The sequence below is a fragment of the Coptis chinensis genome, chromosome 7 (assembly GCF_015680905.1).
Source record: "Coptis chinensis isolate HL-2020 chromosome 7, ASM1568090v1, whole genome shotgun sequence".
Lineage (NCBI taxonomy): Eukaryota > Viridiplantae > Streptophyta > Magnoliopsida > Ranunculales > Ranunculaceae > Coptis > Coptis chinensis.
In genome coordinates this window covers 38,623,690-38,640,172 of record NC_141462.1, presented here as the reverse complement: position 1 = coordinate 38,640,172, position 16,483 = coordinate 38,623,690, and the positions used below count along the sequence as shown (strand labels likewise).

At 38.2% G+C, this 16,483-nt stretch overlaps 1 protein-coding gene and 1 pseudogene across 1 annotated transcript; both read right to left on the bottom strand.

The window, feature by feature from the left end:
• The window catches only part of LOC147487460 (cysteine--tRNA ligase, chloroplastic/mitochondrial-like), a 44,624-nt pseudogene extending 40,050 nt beyond the window's left edge, over positions 1-4,574 (bottom strand).
• A 1,253-nt stretch (positions 4,575-5,827) lies between these two features.
• Positions 5,828-13,693, bottom strand: LOC147487459 (uncharacterized). The gene is made up of 5 exons (XM_086574040.1): positions 13,580-13,693; positions 12,571-12,683; positions 11,985-12,066; positions 7,070-7,375; positions 5,828-5,887 (listed from the first exon to the last, which is right to left on the bottom strand). The coding sequence occupies exons 1-5, from the start codon at positions 13,691-13,693 to the stop codon at positions 5,828-5,830; spliced, it is 675 nt and encodes a 224-aa protein (XP_086430166.1).
• Positions 13,694-16,483: the final 2,790 nt, after the last annotated feature.

Genomic DNA, 16,483 nt, shown 5'->3' with positions numbered 1-16,483 from the left:
CCTACTTTATCAGCTCACACACCTGAGCTACGAGATCGCTCTAGAACAGATCAACTCGCACGGACATCCTCACGCAGAGCGTTCTATCTCATGACGTCATCTTTTGTCCAAATGCAATCATTACCAGGACAACCCATTACCGTAATATATGAACTACTACAACCACTCCCCATCATTACGGAATTCCTACCAACACCAGCCCTACACGCATCCCTGATCTCAACCACACATCTGTACTCGTTTGTACACGTGTTAAGCAGATCTTCATGCTCAACAACTATAAATACCCCCTATATGAACTACATTAGACCTGATTCTTCTCTCCCCTCAGAATCGAGAGATAGATACGTAGGCAGTTCGCTTAACAATGAACTCGGTCTTTCCAATATTTAACCCCCTTTTCCTCCTAATCTTGTATGTAAGGGAAAACTAAAACGCTCATTTACATTGGCGCTATCTATGGTCTCAATTTCTTGAGAAACCACTTTACATAAACTAAAATCCTCAAGCTCACGAAGCATGGCAAGCCTCGAAGCTCAAATCTATGCTTTGCAATGTACGATGGCAGCACATGTCCTAGTCAACACATAGCTTTCGAAACATTGAGTCTTGCACTCTATAGTGCAGTTATTATACTCTATGCATTTTCAGAATTACTACCGCTTCAATGATGTTAGCTCACATTTTTTACAGGTCGATCAAGCTCTAAACTAGGGGCTGGGAGCTAGCCACAGCCATCTCCGGACTGGGGCTCATTATTGCCATCTAAACATGTTCAGTTATGTTATTATACTCCATGCATCTCCAAAATTACTACTGTTAGTTCATACTAACTCTTTGGTACTAGCTCGCATCTTTTACAGGTCAATCCAGCTCCAAAACTGGGGCTAACTATAGTCACGCCAATTCAAGGCTAGCTATCAACTACATCCCCAGAGGTCACGCCCCAGCTCCTGTTGTCAAGACCCAGAGGTCGCCTCAGCTCCTGTTAACAAGACCCCAGAGGTCGCCCCAGCTCCTGTTGTCAAGACCCCAAAAGTCGCCTCAGATCCTATTGACAAGACCCAGAGGTCAATCAAAGCTCCAAAACTGGGGCTACCTATAGTTAGGCCAATTCAAGGCTAGCTATCAACTGCGATCTCCAAATCAGGACGCTTACTAGAGCCGCCAGCTCACTAGCGCAGGCAGACTCACTTAGGTCCTGACGCCCACCTGGGTATAACGCTTACTTGAGCTCATAGGCTCCATAGCCTCTCCAATTCTCACTAGTTGAGGACCTATAACTCTAGGATCAACTCAGTGAGAACGCTCTCAACGAGTAACACGCTCACTCGAGCTACTAGACTCCATAGCCTATACAGTTCTTACTAGTTGAAAACCTACAACTCTAGGCTTAACTCAGCGAGAACACTCTCCACGATCAACAAGCTTTCTTAAGCTAACACCCTCTCCGCAAGCAACACGCTCTCTTGAGCTCATAGGCTCCATAACCTCTCCAATTCTCACTAGTTAAGGACCTATAACTCTAAGATCAACTCGGTGAGAATGCTCTCACGAGCGAGCAACACGCTCTCCGTGAGTAACACGCTTTCTTAAGCTAACACGCTCTCTTGAGCTCATAGGCTCTATAGTCTCTCCAATTTTCACTAGTTGAGGACCTATAACTCTAGGATCAACTCAGTGAGAACGCCCTCGATGAGCAACATGCTTTTCGTGAGCAACACGCTTTCTAAAGCTACCACGCTCTCTCGAGCTAGCAGGCTCCATAGCCTATACAGTTCTTATTAGTTGACGACTAACAACTCTAGGATCAACTAAGTGAAAATGCTCTCTACGAGTGGAATGCTTTCTACGAGCAAAACGCTTCCTTAAGCTAATTCTCAGGCTTCTTAGCCCTTACATGCTTTATTTATTGTGGACAAAACAATAGGTACAAGTAGTTAAGCATAAGCAAATGACATGCATTACTGTCTTTTCAAATCCCGAAAAAAGGGGCGGCGCAATTTCTCCTCAACTGCTCAGATTCGCTCATGTACCAATTATCACTCCACATCAGTTCGTCATGCACCACGAACCGACCTCCATAGCATGGTTGGTATTTTCATTCACATCAGTTTGCTTCTTCACTCATGCTCAACATGCGCCACCGTTTTCTCTCAGCATATCACTTCAATGTACAAAGCACGACCTACTGAGAGGGGGCTGTGTGAGAGAGTGATATTCTCATTTAGGAATATCAAGCATGTGTTAAGCATAACGGAAATACCATACCGACTTATGACTTCGTTCCCCGAACTGCCTTTAGAGCGACCTACTTTATCATCTCACACACCTGAGCTACGAGATCGCTCTAGAACAGATCAGCTCACACATCCTCACGCAGAGCGTTCTATCTCATGACGTCATCCTTTGTCCAGATACAATCATTACCAGGACAACTCTTACCGCAATATATGAACTACTATAATCACTCCCCATCATTACGGAATTCCTACCAACACCAGCCCTACACATATCCCTGATCTCAACCACACATCTGTACTCGTCAGTACACGTGTTAAACAGATCTTCATGCTCAACAACTATAAATACCCCCTACATGAACTATGTTAGATCTGATTCTTCTTTCCCCTCAGAATTGAGAGATAAATACGTAAGCAGTTCGCTCAACAACGAACTCGGTCTTTCCAATATTTAACCACCTTTTCCTCCTAATCTTGTATGTAAGAGAAAACTAAAACGTTCCTTTACATAAAGGAAATAAGGTACGTATACAAAACCATAAAAGAAAAAACAAAGTCCAACATCTCAGGTTATTTTTTTCCTTTCCTCCAAAACAAAACGTGAATTATACCTCTTGCACCCGAATTAGGAAAGATCGTGAAACATATGTAATACAACTATGCAAGCCAATTCTGCTTAGCTCTTCGACACCCATCATTTTTGTTTTTCTGCTGCCTGTTAAACCAATGTGATAAGACGAATCAGAATGAGCATTTCCAATAAAAATAAGAGATTGGGCAATAATGACAAACATAGATTGTGTAATACAGAAAGGAAAACAAAATTATTCTCTTTGCTGTAATGTTCAAGAAGCAAGTAGCATGTGGTATACAGGTCGGTCAGTTTCTTAGTGAAACCTCTAGTCTAAAATTAAGACTTGAGTGCTACCTGGGAAATTCACTTTCCGAAAGTTATACAATGAACAAAACCCAATACAAACCTTCACCCCTCATATACATGAATTACAAATGTCATGTTTAATATCGAGTATCATAGGCAAGAAATAACATACAAAAACGTTGCTACACAAATCATCTCTCGGAACTCCCACATCCTGCCATCCCTAAATCTTATCTATATTTCTACTTTCTAGATGTTGGACACACTTTGATGCACTTCATCGCCACTTCTTCCGAGACTAACCAGTAACCATGTCATCTCTGGAATTGTATGATAACATCATTCATCAAAATGTGAAATCTTTTCTGTAACTAATTTGTAAATTACTGGGTTGCAAAACCTAAGAAATCATTTTATCTTAAACAAATTCAATTTTCTATTTAAATCAATTTCTTTTCAAATATAATTTAACTAGATATTAGTAGTATAAAGGTACACGAATTGCCATGTACAAAAATTTGGAACTGCTCGTTGTAGTCTAAATATTACTTTGAACCTGCAACATTTGGTGTCTCAACAAAAGGGTAAAAGATGGATATATATGCCAGAGTAGCAGGGAAAAAATCATTCTCTGTAATGACCATTAGTTCCTAGTGGTATATGATACTACAACCACACAGTTCATAAAATTGCTCAATAACAACTCTGTATTTCAAGAGGAAACCTATTATTTTGTCGCTTTCTATTTTACTAAAGAGCATTGTAATGTTACAATCATTCCTAACTATCATATTCATACCTTCATAAGCTTATCCAGAATTGAAGCTTCTTTAGCCAGATATGATACACCAACAAGATTGTTTACAACCGGAATATAAGGTTCAGGTTCCACGTGCCTTGGAGGGAAAACAGATGAACCCTCAACCGCTGCAGCTTTATTAAGATCCCCACATACACTCCCCAATCCCTATTGCAGATACCTAACAAATATCACAACATCAACATAAACTAGATTAAAATATATATATACTGTGGGGACATATATTGTTATCAATATATTCATAACACGTGTCATTTCCATTGATCATATCTTAAAACTAACTTATTGGATCATAACAATTAGTCATCTCAAGAGTCATGAGTTACCAAATAGTTACAAAATGAACATAAAATGCATTAAATATCATCAATGAATGGAACACCAAAGGTGGATCTCATTCAATTCATAGAGCACCAAAAGGGAGAAGGAATTCTATATATTTCCTCTCCACTCTCTAAAGAAGTTGGGGGGGGGGGGGGATGCTTCTTCTCCACTCTCCATCTTCTACATTCGTCATCGACCATTCAATTACAGAATCCAAACAACGAACTACGTCTGACTTGATTCTGGCTCCCCCCACAAAAGCTAGATATGTAGGCAGTTCGTCCGGAACAAACTCAGTCAAATCCATACCAAACCTCCTTCTTCCCCAATTATTCGATAATTGTAAGGTCTGACCAAATCATACCTTTACATTGGCGCTGTCTGTGAGGAAAATTTCTTGAAAATTCAACTTTTCTTTCGTTAATTCAAAGTTTTTTTTTCTCAAGACCACGAAGCGTGGTGAACTGTCGTTCTCAAAAGTTGCGTGCAAAATTGGCGGACAACAAGTGAAAGCATTAACGAAAGTGAAAGCAACTTTGAATGCAGTTGCGTGCAAAAAATGCAGCAATCACTTGCTTCATTTCGAACTACTTAGTTCGAGACTATTTGTTCACTTCTCAATTTACAATGCATTATACCTAGTCGCATTTACTGCCTAATGTGATGGTCAAGTCGTTACTTCTCAACACCGGAATCCAAAATTTTAAACTGGTCAAGGTATTTCTACATAGACATATCTTTTGCAAACTATTTTTTACTTGAATATAATTTATCTTTGTTTAAAAAGACAAATGGAGCTGGTACTACATGGATTACTTAACTTCTCATTAGTTGGTGAAGGAGGTCGTTCAAAATTGAACAAGGGGCTTTACGCCTTTGCCAATCTTGTGTAAAAATAGTGATTATTTGCATTCAATATCATTTTTTATGAAGAGTGGAACATGCCATGTTAGTCCTTTCTATGCCCTTGGCTAGAGACGACTCTATCAAGGCTACCATTACTTCTGGACTCCATTATTTTACATGCCGACCTGAACATAGTACGTATTCAATCTGGTGGCCCTTACCTACCAACGTATGACCTGTTGCCTATTGTGGTAGCCATGGATTAAGAACGATAGATACCAATGATATAACTCAATGTTTTGTGGGAGCATGCATACATATTTGCATAAATTATGCATATCTACAGGAACTACTAATTCCATTGTGCACTGGTCAAGAAATTAATTGTGATCAGTCAATCAAACAAAAATTCAGCTCGCTCATAGAATTGGCAAGCTATTCGCTAGCCATTACATACACTGAGGATACTATTTATGTTCTTGGATTGAACTTACTATTACGCTTCCATTAGAAATGGTGGCAATGCAACATGAATGAGCAACCTACAGAAGAAGAAAAAAAGACCGGCCTCCAAATTTACAAAAGTTCGATTAAATGTCGACCTTGATCATAATACTAACCTCTATGTCTAAAGCCCGATCTATTATAGATCGATTACACGTACTCCGAGCTGGGGCTAGCATCAACAATCAGTGCAAATCTAGTGTAGGTCAATCAATCTACAAACTGGGAGCTAGCCACAACCATCTCCGGACTGGGGATCGCTATTGCCATCTGCGCAAATATAACCCAGACTTTATAGCTCAACGCTGAAAGGTCCCTTGACCTACTGGAGCAGAACGCTTACATAAGCGTTAAAAGGTCCCTGGACCTACGCTCACTCGAGCTCAAAGGCTACATGGCCCATCAATTCTCATTAATTGAGGACCTACACTCCTAGGATCAATTCAGTGCAGAACGTTCTCTAAGAGCACTAAAAGGTCCCTTGACCTACTGGAACAAAACACTTACATAAGCGCTAAAAGGTCCCTGGACCTACACTCACTCGAGCTCAGAGGCTACATAGCCCATCAGTTCTCGCTAATTAAGGACCTACACTTCTAGGATCAATTCAATGCATAACGCTCTCTAAGAGCACTAAAAGGTCCCTTGACCTACTGGAGCAGAACACTTACATAAGTGCTAAATGGTCCTTTGACATACGCTCACTTAAGCATAACACTTCCATAAGCACTAAAAGGTCCCTTGACCTCATCGGGAGCGTAACGGCTTACATAAAGCTAAATGGTCCCTTGACCTACGCTCACTCGAGCAGAATGCTTCCATAAGCGCTAAAAGGTGCCTTGACCTACTGGAACAGAACGCTTACATAAACGCTACATGGTCCCTGGACCTACGCCCACTCAAGCATAACGTTTACTTAAGCACTAAAGGTCCTAGACCTACACTCACACACCCTCCAACATGCTCACTGTTCCACTTAGACACGTGTCAAATTATTTCTCTCGTCAGATCGTTCTTAAGAAAGCATGACCTAACGAGAGGGGGCTGTGTGGGGGACATATATTGTCATCAATATATTTGCACCACATGACATTATCATTGATCATATCTTGAGACTAACTTATTGGATCATTACAATTAGTCATCTCAAGAGTCATGAGTTACCAAATGGTTACAAAATGAACATGAATACATGCATTAAATATCATCAATGAATAGAGCACCAAAGGTGGATCTCATTAAATCCATGGAGCACCAAAGGGGGGAGGGAATTCAAATAACCGTCGACTTGATTCGGCCCCCCGAGAGAGCTAGATACGTAGGCAGTTCGTTCGGAACGAACTCAATCAAATCCATATCAAACCTCCTTCTTCCCTAATTATCCTATAATTATAAGGTCTGACCAAATCATACCTTTACATATATCAAGACTAAGATAAAAAAAAACCTTACCGCTGAATCCTTATTTGCCATAACAACAAGCGCATACCTCGTTCTCCTTTTCTTATTAAATCGAATAACAACATCTTCAACTTCACCAAACTCCTTAAACAACTCCTTCAATCTCTCAGCAATATAAGCATCCTCATTCCCTTCCCAAGAAACTTTCAAAACCTTGTCACCATCCAAACCATTATTCCCATTTCCACCTCTCTTCTCCCCCTCCGGCTCGCTTCTCTTCCTCCCCGCCATTCCACTCTTCTTGGCATGCATAGCACGAATTCTCTCAACCTCAACGCAATTCTCTCTTCCACTTCTCTAGCTTTCCCCACCGGATCCACCACAAACGAAGGCCGCTCTCGTTCTTCAAGATCATTTATCATGATCTACCTTTTCACACCATATGCCGATTAACGTTAAACCTTTTGTCTTGTATGTGTCTTGTACTTCTTAGTTAAATCCGAGCCTAGTGTAGATACACTATGTCCTTAAGACAGATTTTCCCTCTCACGATGCTTGAAGGTTGATGGGAAACTGTCTCCCAAGATAGAATAGATTTCCTTCTATAGAAAGCTAGCACTTCAATTCTATAGAATCAGCGAACACAACATAGTATTTGACTAAGAATAGGGAGAGAAGAGAAAGATCATAACTCTGTGTGATCTGGTTTGTCTTTCTCTTCAAATTCATCCACTATTTATAGGTGAGTGGTGCCTTTTCGAAACAACACAGTGACTCTTGGAAAAAAGTAAGCAACTCTTTGAAAAGTCACATGTTTCAAAAAGACACACCATTTCGGTATAAAGCACTATTTCGAACCAGTGCCTATTTCAAAAGGTCACACCTTTTCGGCATGATGCACTGTTTCGAACCAATGCACATTTCGAAAGGTCGCACCTTTTCGGCATAATGCACTGTTCCGAACTAGTACATCTTTTTGAAAAGGTTTTTCTCACTTTACGTACTGTTTCAAGAGAAACCCATTTCATCTCAATGTGGGATAACTTGGGAGACAAATTACTTATTCATATCTCAATAGATTTGTGCAAATCCATTTTTCTAACAATCCCCCACATGAATGAAAATTTGGCTTCTTCTATCATAAACATCGGATTTTTGTTCTTTTATAAATGAAAAGATACCACATCAAGTCAAGTAGCATGGGAGGCCTTGAACTTGCCTTAGTGAAAGACGATCGGATTTAATTGGACGATCAGTAGACTTCAATTAATGTCCTTGAACTGTCAGCCGTTTGTATAAACCTAGATAATCATCTTCACGCAGTACCTTCTCGAATAATGTTGCTTCTCACGTTTGTATTCATTTTGGCCTTGAACACTTCTTGGTTTTGGATAGTGCTTTTAAGACATTTTCCTTTTAAAATTCTCATAGAAGCGCCCCACTTTCGCACTAACATAGGTGATTTCTATAAAGAGTATCTGCATTACTCCACTTGGATAACATAACTTTCCAAGATATAGTAAATCATTAAAAGCTTGACTTATCCTAGTTCTCGCGGCAAATATACACTGTCTTATATAAGAATGGGTTAGAGTATAATATTACTCTCCAGTGCTAACTGAGTCACAAACATAATTCAGTTGACCCATTGAACCTAAATCTTGAGATCTCCAATCAACTAGGTTGGTTTTTCCATTATTATGACTCTTGGTTGATTATATCAAAGGCTTTAAGCCCATTCCCCTTGATAATCTTTCCACTTGCTCTCTTGTTAAACCTTTTGTAAGCAGATCCGCAATGTTATCTTTTGACCTTATATAGTCGATTGAGATAACTCCATTTGAGAGCAATTGTCTAACGGTGTTATGTCTACGACATATGTGTCGAGACTTCCCGTTATACATGCTACTATGTGCTCTACCAATAGCATATTGGCTGTTATAGTGTATACACACTGCTGGCACAGGTTTAGCCTAATTTGGAATATCCTCTAAGAAATTTTGAAGCCACTCTGCTTCTTCTCCAGCTTTGTCCAATGCAATGAATTCTGATTCCATAGTGGACCTCGATATGCACGTTTGTTTTGAGGATTTCCAAGAAACAGTTGCACCTCCAACTGTAAAGATATATCCACTTGTGGACTTTGAGTCTTTAGTGTCAGATATCCAATTAGCATCGCAGTACCCTTCTGGAACGGCTGGATATCTTGTATAGTGTAGACCAAAATTCTTAGTATACTTTAAGTATCCCAAAACTCTCAATATGGCAGTCCAATGATCTCTGCCAGGATTACTCGTATATCGACTTAACTTGCTCACAGAGTATCCTATGTCAAGCCTTGTACAGTTCATGACATACATTAAACTGCCAAGTATAAGAGAGTATTCTAGTTGAGATATGCTATCTCCAGTATTTTTGGCTAAATAAAGATTTACGTCAACTGGTAACCTTTTTGGTGTGATGTTATATTTCTTAAACTTTTCAAGAATCGTCTCAATGTAATGAGATTGTGATAGAACAAGTCCATCCTCCGTCCTAGAGATCTTAATTCTTAGGATAACATCAGCGACACCTAAATCTTTCATGTCAAACTTACTAGACAACATTTGTTTGGTAGATTTTATGACATCCATATTACTACCCAAAATTAGCATATCGTCTACATAGAGACAAACAATGACACATCCCTTTTGAGTGCTTTTAACATAAACACACTTGTCACACTCGTTTATTTTGAAACCGTTTGACAATATTGCATTGTTAAATTTCTCATGCCATTGCTTAGGTGCTTGCTTTAATCCATATAAGGATTTAACAAGCTTGCAAAGTTTCCTTTCTTGTCCAAGAGTAATAAACCCTTCGGGTTGTTCCATGTATATTTCTTCATCTAACTCACCATTCAAGAATGTCGTCTTTACATCCATTTGATGTATCTCAAATCCATGTATTGATGCTATTGCTATTAGCATTCTTATGGAAGTTATTCTTGTAACTGGAAAGTAAGTGTCAAAATAATCAAATCCTTCCTTTTGTCTAAAGCCTTTGACCACAAGTCTAGCTTTATACTTGTCGATTGATCCATCAGTCTTAAATTTCTTTGTGAAAATCCACTTATATTCCAAAGTCTTGGAACCTGTTGGTAAATCCACCAATTCCCATGTATGATTTTGCATTATGGATTCAATCTCGCTATTTATTGCTTCTTTTCAATAAGTAGCTTCTAGAGATGACATTGCCTCCTTGAACGTTTAAGGATTATTTTCCAACAAGTATGTTAGAAAATCAGGTCCAAAAGACGTTGACGTCTTTGACCTTTTGCTACGTCTAGGTTCCTCCTCAATTTTGCTTTGTGTAGGATGGTTACTAGTTGTAGCGTCTAAAGTTTTCTTTGTTGAACTTGGCTCTATACACATGTTATAATTTAAAATGTATTTTCAAAGAATGAAGCATTCCTTGACTTAATAATCGTATTAACATGTATATCTTGAATCTCTAATTTATGAACCAGAAAACGATATGCACTACTATTATTTGCATATCCAATGAACACACAATCAATAGTCTTGGGTCTTATCTTCACCTTCTTAGGTTTAGGGACTTCCACTTTAGCAAGACACCCATACTTTTAGGAAATCGTAGGAAGTCTGATGACCTTTCCATAATTCTTATGGTGTTTTAAGTGTTTTCTTGTTAGGAATCTTGTTGAGAATGTAATTAGCGGAAAGCAAAGTTTCCCCCTACAAATTCTAGGGTAAACGAGAACTTAACAACATAGCATTCATCATCTCTTTTAGAGTTCGGTTTTTGCATTCCGCAATACCGTTTGATTGAAGTGAATAAGGAGTCGTAGTTTCATGAATGATTCCATGTTCATAACATAAACCTTCAAAAGGTGATTCATATTCACCTCCTCTATCACTACTTATAGCCTTAATCTTTTTGCTTAGTTGGTTTTCAACTTCATTTTTTAGTGTTTGAACACTTCAATTGCCTCATCTTTACTTCTTAACAAGTAAACATAACTATATCTAATGTTATCGTCAATAAAAGTAATGAAATACTTTTTACCACCTCTAGTTTGCACGTACTTAAGATCACATATATCTATGTGTATTAAGTCTAGAGGTTCAGTACTTCTTTCAATGGAATGAAAGGATGATCTGGTTAATTTGGATTCTACACAAGTTTCACATTTATGGCGTAGGTCTATTTTTATCTTTGGTATATAGTCTAAATTAATTAATCTATGCAAAGTAACATAATTAACATGTCTTAATCTACCATGTCATACATGTGAACTCTCAATCAAGTAAACAGAAGATTCAACTTTATTGGCGCTCTTTGGTGCAATAGTAAAACAAGACATCCTAAAGAGTCCATCCTGAAGATAGCCCTTACCCACGAATACATCATTCTTAGTTAGTACAAATTTATCAGAAACAAAGACTAACTTAAAGCCATTCTTGCTTCGGCGACCGAAACCAAGTTCTTGTAATGTCGTGCACATAGAGCACCTCATTCAGAGTTAGTTCCTTCCCAGAAGTCAACCTTATCACCACCTTTCCTTTGCCTTCAACCTTGGACGTAGAAGAGTTTCCCATAAAGAGTTGTTCTTCCTTTTTCACAGCATGATAAGTGGTGAACATCGACTTGTTGGAGCATATGTGGCGAGTAACACCAATATCCACCCACCATTCCCTTTCATTTCCAATTATAAGACATTCAGAAACCACAACAGATAGGTTCATGTCATTAACATTGTTAGAAAGTGTGTCCATTGTCATATTTGCTTTAGTCTTTTGCTTCTTGTACTTCTTTGGCTTGCGACATTCACTTGCCTTATGTCCAGCCTTCCCACAGTTGTATCACTTGCCCTTGAACTTAGTAGGCATTGAACTTAGTAGGCATTGTATCACTTACTCTCTTCACCTTGAGCTTTGTCTTGGTGCTTCCTTTTTCCCTTAACACTTGATCCTTCCACAACATTGGCCTTTGCCACCATGGGATCCTTGCCCTTCTTCTCAGATAGGCGGTTATCTTTCTCTATCCTTAAATGGATAATCAATTCTTCAATATTCATATCTTTGCATTTATGCTTAAGATAGTTCTTAAAATCCTTCCAAAATGGTGGTAATTTCTCAATAATAGCAGCCACTTGGAAAGATTCTCCTAGGGTCATTCCTTCAGCAATGACATCATGGAGGATTACTTGAAGTTCTTGGACTTGGCTTATGACAGTCTTACTATTCGTCATTTTGAAATCAAGAAATCTGCCAATTATGAATTTCTTCATGCCAGCATCTTCACTCTTGTATTTCTTGTCCAACGAATCCTAAAGTTCTTTAGCAATCTTGAACACACTATACACATTGTACAATGAGTCAGCCAACCCACTAAAGACATAATTTCTACATAAGAAATCAGCATGAAACCAATCATCCTTGGCCAAAACCTTCTCCTTGTCGGTTTCATTAGGGCTTACATCAGGAGCCTTATCCCACAGAAACCATGCCAAGTTAAGGATAGTCAGATAGAAGAGCATCTTCTATTGCCAGTGCTTGAAATTAGTTCCATTGAACTTTTCAGGCTTCTCCCCATGAGGAACAGAATGGGGAATAGCAGTAGGAACAGTAACAGCTGGTGTAACCGGTGGTGTTGCCATATTCTGAAATACAACCACACTTTGTTATTCCTTTAAACCAAAAAAGAAAAGAAAACAAAAACAAATTATATTCAGTAAAGAAAAAGAAGAAAAAGATATCCGTCTTAAGTTGTTAGGATTAATATACAACTTAATTGTACTTACTCTTTACAAATTACCAAACTATATAAACCTTTTGTCTTGTACGTGTCTTATATTTCTTAGTTAAATCTGAGCCTAGTGTAGATACACTGTGTCCTTAAGACAGATTTTCCCCTCACGATGCTTGAAGGTTGATAGGAAACTGTCTCCCAAGATAGAATGTATTTCCTTCTATAGAAAGCTAGCACTTCAATTCTATTGAATCAGCGAACACAACATAGTATTTGACTAAGAACAGGGGGAGAAGAGAAAAATCAGATGTCTGTGTGATCTGATTTGTCTTTCTCTCCAAATTCATCCACTATTTATAGGTGAGTGGTGTCTCTTCGAAACAACACAGTGACTCTTGGGAAAAAGTAAGCAACTCATTGAAAAGTCACATGTTTCGAAAAGACACACCATTTTGGCATAAAGCAGTATTTCGAACCAGTGCCTATTTCGAAAGGTCACACCTTTTCGGCATGATGCACTATTTCGAACCAGTGCACATTTCGAAAGGTCGCACATTTTCGGCATAATGCATTGTTTCAAACTAGTGCATCCTTTTGAAAAGGTTTTTCTTATCTCAATGTGGGATAACTTGGGAGACAAATTACTCATTCATATCTCAATAGATTTGTGCAAATCCATTTTTCTAACAGTTGTTTCTCGCGTTCGTATTGAACCTGACATTGTCTTTTACGTAGGTATAGCTTTCTAGATGCTTCATTTTTGAGAATCTTGTATTAAGCACTTAGAGTTTTGAACTTGGTGGCTGCATTTAGATTGTTGAGATTCTTGTCTGGATGTATTTTTAGGGTTAGTTTTGAACCCTCTTCTTCTGCTGCTGATGGTAATCCTAGAATTTCATAGTGATCTATTTCTATCTCCATCCTCTTTTTTGCGTTTCTAGTTTCTACCAAAGGAATACAAACACTAAAAGGTCCAATCTCCTACTACAAAAGATTGAAAATAAAGTTGGACAAGGAAAACTCACTAATGGTATCGAATTAAGAGGGACAATCTTTTATGCTCCCCCAAAGTGTTAGAGACGAGATTTGAAGAGATGATGACAGGCATGAGACATAGTACAAACATTAGTTGAAACAAGTACTCACAAAACTGGCAATAGCTTAGTTAAAGAAAATAGTGATATCAAAGGTGTTCAAGTTCATGCTGAAATCAATGATCGTCATAAATCTGTTTCTTTCAATTCTAAGAAAATTGAGGAGGAAACAGGTGAGAGTAGACGGGATGAAAAATGAGTTGAAATTTATCAGTAACCTTGATAAGTTGGACCATAATAATGACCATGTTGTTTCAAATACTGATGGGAAGACATGTGCTTTAGTGATGGTGCAAATGTCAAAACTACAGGCTCATGTCCTCAAGTTAGACGACCAAGAACTACTGGTTTTACCAATAGTGATCAGCCAGAGGTGAAATTGGCTGGGAGTCTAAAGATATTGTATGTGCATATCTATGCAACATACCATATCCCACATATCAAGAGTTTCTATACTTATAAATTCTTAGTTAGGATAGATTTTATCTCCACATATGTAATAGTTGTATGGAGAGAATAACGTAGAATTTCCTTGATTTTAGGTTCCTTGATTGTAGGTTATATCCTTGTATAGTTGTATATTCAAATTTCGAATTTAATTACTTCCTTGTAATACATGTAAATGATCTATAAATAAACATTTTCTTCTTGGTCTTCTTAAGGAAGCCAACCAAATAAATTCTCAATTCTATATGGTATCAGATTTCTAACAAAAAAAAAAAAAATAAATGGTTCACCTTCCCCTCCAAGCTCCACTTCCGTAATCCCCAATACAAACTCGATTTTGGACCCTTTTTCCATGCATCATTCCGATAATCCAACGGTGGTTTTGGTCTCTCCGGTGACAACTATGGCACTTGGTCTCATGCTATTAGCATGGCCTTGCGAGCAAAAAATAAGCTTGGCTTTGTTGATGGCACACTCAAGAAACCGTCTGAAGAGAAAGATGTCCCAAATTGGGCTCGATGCAATGACCTTGTTAGTAGTTGGATATTGAATTCTATGTCGATGGATATTCATCATAGCATTCTTTATGCCGAAACTGCTGCATAAATATGGGAAGATCTCAAGGAACGCTTCTCACAATCAAACTCACCAAAGATTTATCAACTCAAGCAATTAATCTCCGCTCTCAAACAGGACGGTTCTACTATATCGGTTTACTTTACTCAATTAAAATCTTTATGGGATGAGCTTAAATCTATTGTTACTGTTCCCCCATGTGTTTGTGGTTATGGTAAGACCATCATTGAACATTATCATCAAGATCGTGCAATAGAGTTCCTCCAAGGACTTCATGATCGCTTCTCTGCTATCCGCAGTCAAATACTTTTAATGGATCCATTTCTAACCATCCAACGGATCTATTCTCTAGTCCGCCAAGAAGATAAACAACAAGAAATAAATGTTTTTATTTCCTTCTATTGATTCCGCTGCTCTCCATGTGCGTCAATATGACTCTCGTCCTTCCTATCACTCTACAAAAATGGCTAGACCTTTTTGCGAACATTGCAACAAACATGGACACACCAAAAGCACCTGCTACAAGATTCACGGATATCCTCCTAAAACCAAAGAAAATGTGGTTGCCGCTGTACTACCTGCACCAGCCCCAGGGCCATCCCCTCCACCATTGACAACTGAACAGTATAGTCGTCTCCTCACCATGATATCAAATGACGAATCTGCAATGCCCATGGCAAATCTAGCAGGTTCGATTCTTCCTTTTTCCTCTTCATCATGGATTATTGATTTGGGAGCATCTAATCATATTTGTTTTAATCTAGCTTTATTTAAATCATATATCATTGCACCAAAGAATTTTTCAGTTCAATTGCCAGATGGAACTCACTCATTAGTACATCACATTGGTATTGTTGTCTTTTCACCAACTCTTATATTTGAGAATGTATTTCACATACCTTCTTCCAAATTTAATCTTTTATCAATATCTCAACTAACACATTCTCTTAGTTGTGATGTTATTTTATCACCATCTCAATGTATATTTCAGGACCAACGGACTTTGAAACAGATTGGTCGGGGTGATTCTCGAGATGGCCTATATTATCTAAATAAAGCTTCTGCATTATTCGTTCTTGGCAGAAACAAGTTTGATTTTTGGCATTGGCGCCTCGGTCACCCATCTATGTCTCATTTTAAATTTTTAGTTAAAACATTTGAACCAATTAAATCTAATTTTGAATGTTCTTGTAATGTTTGCCCACTAGCAAAGCAAACTCGTTTACCTTTTAATAAAAGTATTACTTCTAGTACTAATCCTTTTGAATTAATTCACTATGATATTTGGGGGCCATTCTTTACGCCCTCTCATAGTGGTGATCGTTTTTTTCTCACTATAGTATATGATTATTCACGTTGCACTTGGATTTATTTAATGAAAGCAAAATCAGAAACCATGAAATTACTGCTTTATTTTTTTAATCTTGTAAATAGGCAGTTCAATAAAAAGATCAATAATATTCATTCTGGAGGTGGTGATACTTTTCTCCCCTAACTCCAAAAATTTCGGTCAGATAATGGAACCGAATTTTTATCCACACCTCTTCAATCATGGTTTCAACTAAATGGCATAATACACCAACGTAGCTGCGTT

Excerpts from the sequence above, each read along its gene's own strand:
- LOC147487459 (XM_086574040.1), bottom strand. The coding sequence starts at position 13,693 with ATGGAGATAGAAATAGATCACTATGAAATTCTAGGATTACCATCAGCA. Across the intron at positions 12,067-12,570 it reads GGAACTAATTTCAAGCACTG|GATAGAGAAAGATAACCGCC; the intron begins GCAATAGAAGAT and ends TATCCATTTAAG. Across the intron at positions 5,888-7,069 it reads TGGCAAATAAGGATTCAGCG|ATGGCAATAGCGATCCCCAG; the intron begins GTAAGGTTTTTT and ends ATATTTGCGCAG.